This window comes from Gossypium hirsutum, chromosome D13, assembly GCF_007990345.1.
Source record: "Gossypium hirsutum isolate 1008001.06 chromosome D13, Gossypium_hirsutum_v2.1, whole genome shotgun sequence".
NCBI lineage: Eukaryota > Viridiplantae > Streptophyta > Magnoliopsida > Malvales > Malvaceae > Gossypium > Gossypium hirsutum.
The window spans coordinates 6,303,333-6,309,332 of NC_053449.1; the positions used below are offsets into that span (position 1 = coordinate 6,303,333).

Genomic DNA, 6,000 nt, shown 5'->3' on the forward strand with positions numbered 1-6,000 from the left:
GGACTAATCGCAAAACTTGAACTTTTTTCCTTTTTTGAAAGAACTTGACCTATTTAAACCTATTGTTCATATATATGAAAAATTGAGCAAAAAGAAAATAGAAATCAAAAGTAATGACAGACATATCAGCTATGAAGCTTTATCTGGTAGCTGCGTTGCATCACAAAATAAGGCCATCATCGACAAGCCTTTCAGCATTTCAACTCCACTTATAGTAATAGTAGAATTTACAGCAACTCAAAGCTATAACTATGGCTGGCTACGATGATTCAGATAGGGCTCTAAATTTGGGTATTTGATGCAAACTTACTACATAGGAAAGGAATTTTCAAGAACCTAGGCTGCTCAAATACCTTTCTTTTTGTTGTTGCTGAATCTGGAGAAACTCCAATGGTGTCCATATGTATCCCAAAATCTCTGCCATTCTTTTTGCTGCTATACTATAGGGTGACAAATATCATGTTGAACTGCAAAACATACAAACAAAGAAGGAAGCTTTCAATGTCAAATATTACGAAATCTAACATATGCAAGCAATGAATTTTAGACACACACACACACACAGAGGCAGAAGAACAGAAAGATCCCACACGGATTACTCTTTATACAAATTGATACCAAATTACCAACCTTACTAATAACGATTACTTTACAAAGAAGCACACAAATCAAGTTTTGTTTAGGGTCGGATCATTTAATGCAGACAATATCATTCATGTAGTCACACACCCATTGATACATAAATAAGATGTTTATACATGTATGTATAATGAAAGTTACACACACGTTACTTCATGCTACAATAATCTCTTATCTTGTAAAGACTAACTATACCCATGGTAGCAAAATCAGATATTTGCATAAGCACCATGAGCTGTACACAGAAAATAGTTCGGAAAATATCCCACCTGATCGCTGACTATTTTGATGCCTAAATCTATGTTACACGGATTCGAGTGTGAGTGCTGAATACGGGTATGTATCTGCCACGGGTATGGTTAGTCTTTTCTGAGTTTTTCCACATATTTAGAGGACCCATGAGGTCATATCACCATATCCGTGTGTCAGACACCAAGTGCTATACATGGGTACTTCAAGAAAATGAAGAGTCCGAGCAACATAGGCCTAAATGAAGACTAGGCCAATAAGGTACTAGAGCATTTAGGAAAACTATTGCGATGAAAGCATAAACATGCTCGATTATTATGTACATTTAGATATATTTCTTACATCTACTTTACGGTGATGAAGTGCTTACCCCAAGCTATCCGAACCAAATAATAAACATGCTCGATTATTATGTACAGCCAACTATGGTTGAAGTCTTAGTCGATTGAAGAACACCAAGAAGTGATATTCAGGAGCCCAGTATACAAATCCGACAACAGGCCCTCCTTTGATGTACTGTTTGAATTAGCCATTTAGAAAATTGAATAATTAGTATCTATTTGAGTTTTAAAGACATTGAACCAAAAACATTATCAGACAAAAGAGATAAACCTTCCCATCAAGAATGACAAGTTCACCATCAACCCATCGTGGATTTCGAAAGCCTGGCTCAGCAAGCCTCCCTTGTCCTTTATATCGAGCAACCTGAGTTGCAAAAAAGAACACAAAATCTCCTTAACGTTTGAAGAAGGTACGAAAAGGAAAAGTTCAAACAAATACGAGCTAAGAATGTAAGCTAAAATGCACCACTCCAAATTCTTCAGGAATTATTCCTTTATGTGGGAGCTGATATCTTTTACCAACTCTGGCTCGAAATGCCACCTGTAGAAATTCCAAGGTATAGTATAAGGAGACTAACCAAATAAAGGTAGGTAATCATTCCAAAGAGGAACTATTAACTTAAAAACAAACAAGACATTCAGCTACATTTGAAATTTATAAATCATTCGGCACTGCAAAATTAATGGAATCCTACATTCAAGCTCAATTAAAGCTACCTCTATTCATAACAGAAAGTTAAATTAAATGATGAAATCACCTGGCCTGCTGGCACATAAGGATCCCCGGTTAGTTTTTCAGCTTCCACATATTCATAAAATTCAAGATCTGAAGGCTCCTTAGTCCCACTATCCCCTTGCCACTGGCCAAATTTGCGTCTAAGATGAATGACTTCAGAAGTGTAAAGCCCATGCGCACCGACATATAGTCCTGATCAAACCAACATAATGTAAATACAATATTCTACGATAGTTGATAGGCATGAATAACCATCATGGCAAAACAATAGAGGACAATGTAAAATAGTGTAAACAAAACGAGAGAATAAATTATCATTTCATCAAAATATCAAGAAGCAGAACAGATGGTGTTAGAAATCACCGTTTAGAGGATCTGGTGATGCTGCAGTTTCAATGCGATGGAAAGTTGTTGATCCAGATAGTGGTTGATGATTTTGAGCTTGATTGAGAGTGAGATTTATTAATTCGCCAACATCTTTCAGCACCTGCATTGTGGAAATCAGTTAGCAAACCAAGCATTATAGCGTAGAAACTTAAAACGGGAAATGATCTGTAAAACTCAATCTACAAAATTTATTCATCGTGTTTATTTAATATGAACCCACCTTCAAAGGTATCTTGTCTCTGCCACTGCCAATAAATTTAGCAAGATCAAACATTATGTTATCTACGCTACGTTGGCTTTGAGCCTTTGGTTTCCTATCCGTCGAACCCTTTGTCTTGAGACTAGAAACTTGTTGGTTTACGTCTTCTTCTATAGAAAATGAAAATGTTAGTTGCCCCTTTTTCACTAGCTTAGCAGGCACTCTAACTGAGTCCAATGCAGGTACACTGCCAGAAAGTTTTTCTACAAGACCACCAACGACAACTTTAACTGCAATTTCACCTCGCTTATCACTATCAATAAACCCACTATCAACATCCATCTCAAACTGATCTCTCTCATGGTCATTTTCACTCTTAAGTTCATCATCCAATTCTATACTTTCCACCTCAGCATCTTTATCTTCGTCGTCTTCATCAATGATCTGCTCAATCACCTTAGATATAAAATCTTGGTCCACTTTCCCGGGTGCACTGACTTTCAAGACCTTGACCTTCACCCCAGGAATCATATCTTGCAGTAAATTCTGAAAACTAGTTAGTCCCTCACCCACATCAGATCCATCTTCTGCAACATCATCATCATCATCATCATCTTCATAATCACCATCTTCATCATCTTCTGTACTCACAACAACAAGATTACTTTTGTCTTCACTGGTGACTGATGGAACCCTGCGACTTGTGGCTCCTGATGTTTTAGAAGACACCTTTGAAGGATCTGGGAAAACCCTTCTCTTTTTCAAGTACACTGCCTGAAAAACACCAAATAAGGCTGCATTCGTGAAACATTAAATGCTACTACAAATGGAATACAAAACTACAAATACTAAGCAGGATGTCTGGTACACACAGATATACAAGTGTCCATGTGTATGAATGTGTATATACACCCCGATGGCTTACTGCGCCTCACTGAATCAAACACATATATAACAAGCAATACACCAAAATCATTGGACATATCAACTGATGACAAACTTTCATCAAAGCTAGATATAAGACTTGATTTACTGTCATTATACTCCAACAAAGGATCATGAAGAGACACACACACACACACACTAAAAAGCCAGTTTGAGAATTATCATCATTAGAACCATGAACACAAATATAGAAGGTGACATCCCAAAGTGACCTACAGTAAGCCAGTTTTTCTGTTAATTTAACAGAAAATGCTGCTGTATAAGTAACTTTAACTCAAACATCAGAAAATTATGCAGCAATCCAGAAAGAATGGGAATAAAAGATACCTGCTGTTTGTATTCACCTTTCTTGTTTACAGTAAGAAAGATCTCAAATAAGGGCATACCAGCCGATGCAGTAGTGAGTTGCCTGAAAGGAAAGCATCAGTCTAACAAGAACTCAGAAACATTCATTTAAATTAGAAATCAGTAAGCATGAGAAAGAAGTATAAGAAAACAGGAGCCAATGCCAAATAACTAAAAAAGAAATGCCCCGTACTTTAACTGTATATTTGATATTAGTAGAGCATATACATGTGTGCTCAAACATAGAAATGATCTATACATACATATAAACATGAAAGATTGGAGTGATTACCTAGGACTAAAACTCCTAGCGACATATCTGCCATGCTCGGCAGTTATACGTATAATTAGACCGTGAGGATCTTTGGTATCATCGGATAGACCAGCCCACCATCCAACCTGGAACCCAAGACCATAAAACCAAACAACATTTACTTAAAACCGCTATAAAGGAACCATTTTTTTCTTCAAAATAAAATTAAAACTTACCAACCCAGTACCGGCAGTGTCTCGTAAAAATGCTGCATCCTTGAAACGTTCTTCCACTACTGCTTTCTGAAATGACAATAAATCAGGTCAGCACTCAGCAAGAACAATGGAAATTCCTTCCGTTTTCCCCCTTAAAAAAATTAAATAAATGAAATTTAATTCATACATTAAAATGGGACATGGTTCTGCCAACAGTGTCATTTGTAGAAGCAGCTGCAATTGCAACTTTTAACCTAGCAGCATCCTCATAATCTTCTTTACATACAGCTTCATATAACTGTGCCTGTTAAAAGGTCAAAAAAGCTTGTAATCAAAGACATTCCATCAATTTTCAAGGTTTTCCCATTTTACAATCATAATCGATCATTACAAACATTGAACTGAATACCTAATTGAACTTGTTCTAACTAATTAAGTGGGGCTCGAACATGAGATTTCAAAATTCCGGCCTCAAACTTACCATTTAACAAGACTTTTTCAAGCTTATTATTTTTTTTTTCAAAAAAAAAAACAGCAAAAAAGAAGCATAGATTCATAAAGACCTTCAAAAGGGACAGGAGCCGTTCTTGTTCATCGACTTGTTCGAAGTGCTTTTTCCATTGATCCCAATCCCAACCTCCCTCTTCGTCTCGTCGCCGCCGTCGGTTCTCAGAAACGCCGCCGGTTTCCGCGGGGTGTTTACGGAAAGGGTTCAAGTACGAATCGAATCGTTTGACGGCACTCTTGATAACGTCTACAACGGCGGAGTCCCACCTCCAGCTAACGGAATTGTTGTCGGAAGAGTTATCGGAGCAGCGGCACAGAGTGGAATCGGGGAACCTCGCCGGCGGGTAATAAAACGATCTTTTAAAAGACGGAAACTGATGGCTCGGGAATGTGAGATTACCAGGTGAAGGAGTTGGGATTGAAGCCATATCTTTATCTTTGCTTTCGTACTAAAATTTCTTCTTCGTTTCTTTCAGGGAAGGAGGGGAAGAAAATTCAGTTATAATTTTCCCAGAAAAGGATGAATTTGAATAGAGTGGGAAAGGAAGAAATTTGGGGTTTGGGTATTTGATTTGTGAAAAGAAGAGAAAAAGAGGTGGCGGAAGCGGCAGTGGTGAGGGTGGCGACTGGTGGTGGTGAGCGTAGAGAGAGTATGCAATTTAGAGATAAAGCAAGTTTTGGTTGCGTTACGTACTTTAACACTTCTGGTAAAAATACTACTATTACCATACCACTTCTGGTATTTATATTAAAAAATATAATTTATGGCTTAGGATTTTTTTTCGCTGAAAAGGGCAAAGACAGAAAAAGAAAAACAGTGAGTGAAGAGTGGAGACATAAACAGAAGACATGTTGGAGGTAATCTCCAAGTAATATTTATATCTAATATCATTTGCTTATATTTTCTGTCAAATTCTAGTTTTAGTCCCTGTATTGTTTTCAACTTCTAATTTGTACGCTTAACTCCTAAATTGGTACCTAAATTATTTTTTTCATCTTGGTGCCTAATTTTTTTTGTTACATGTGGTATCTGAACTATATTTTTTCTCAAGTTGAAACTTATGTTAGTCAAATCGTTAAGTCTATTTTTTTTAAAAAGTTTAACCTACAAATTGGTACGTAAACTATGTTTTTTTTTCTCATTTTGGTACCTAAATATTTTTTAGTCATAAGTGGTACCTAAA

The 6,000-nt window shown here is 36.8% G+C and overlaps 1 protein-coding gene across 1 annotated transcript; it reads right to left on the bottom strand.

Annotated features, from left to right (window-relative positions):
* Positions 1-4: 4 nt before the first annotated feature.
* On the bottom strand, positions 5-5,665 carry LOC107920344 (protein EXECUTER 1, chloroplastic). The gene is made up of 12 exons (XM_016850009.2): positions 4,873-5,665; positions 4,497-4,613; positions 4,331-4,396; positions 4,134-4,240; positions 3,824-3,905; positions 2,573-3,325; positions 2,329-2,452; positions 1,988-2,157; positions 1,696-1,770; positions 1,501-1,593; positions 1,259-1,404; positions 5-467 (listed from the first exon to the last, which is right to left on the bottom strand). The coding sequence occupies exons 1-11, from the start codon at positions 5,242-5,244 to the stop codon at positions 1,312-1,314; spliced, it is 2,052 nt and encodes a 683-aa protein (XP_016705498.1). The 5' UTR covers positions 5,245-5,665; the 3' UTR covers positions 5-467; positions 1,259-1,311.
* Positions 5,666-6,000: the final 335 nt, after the last annotated feature.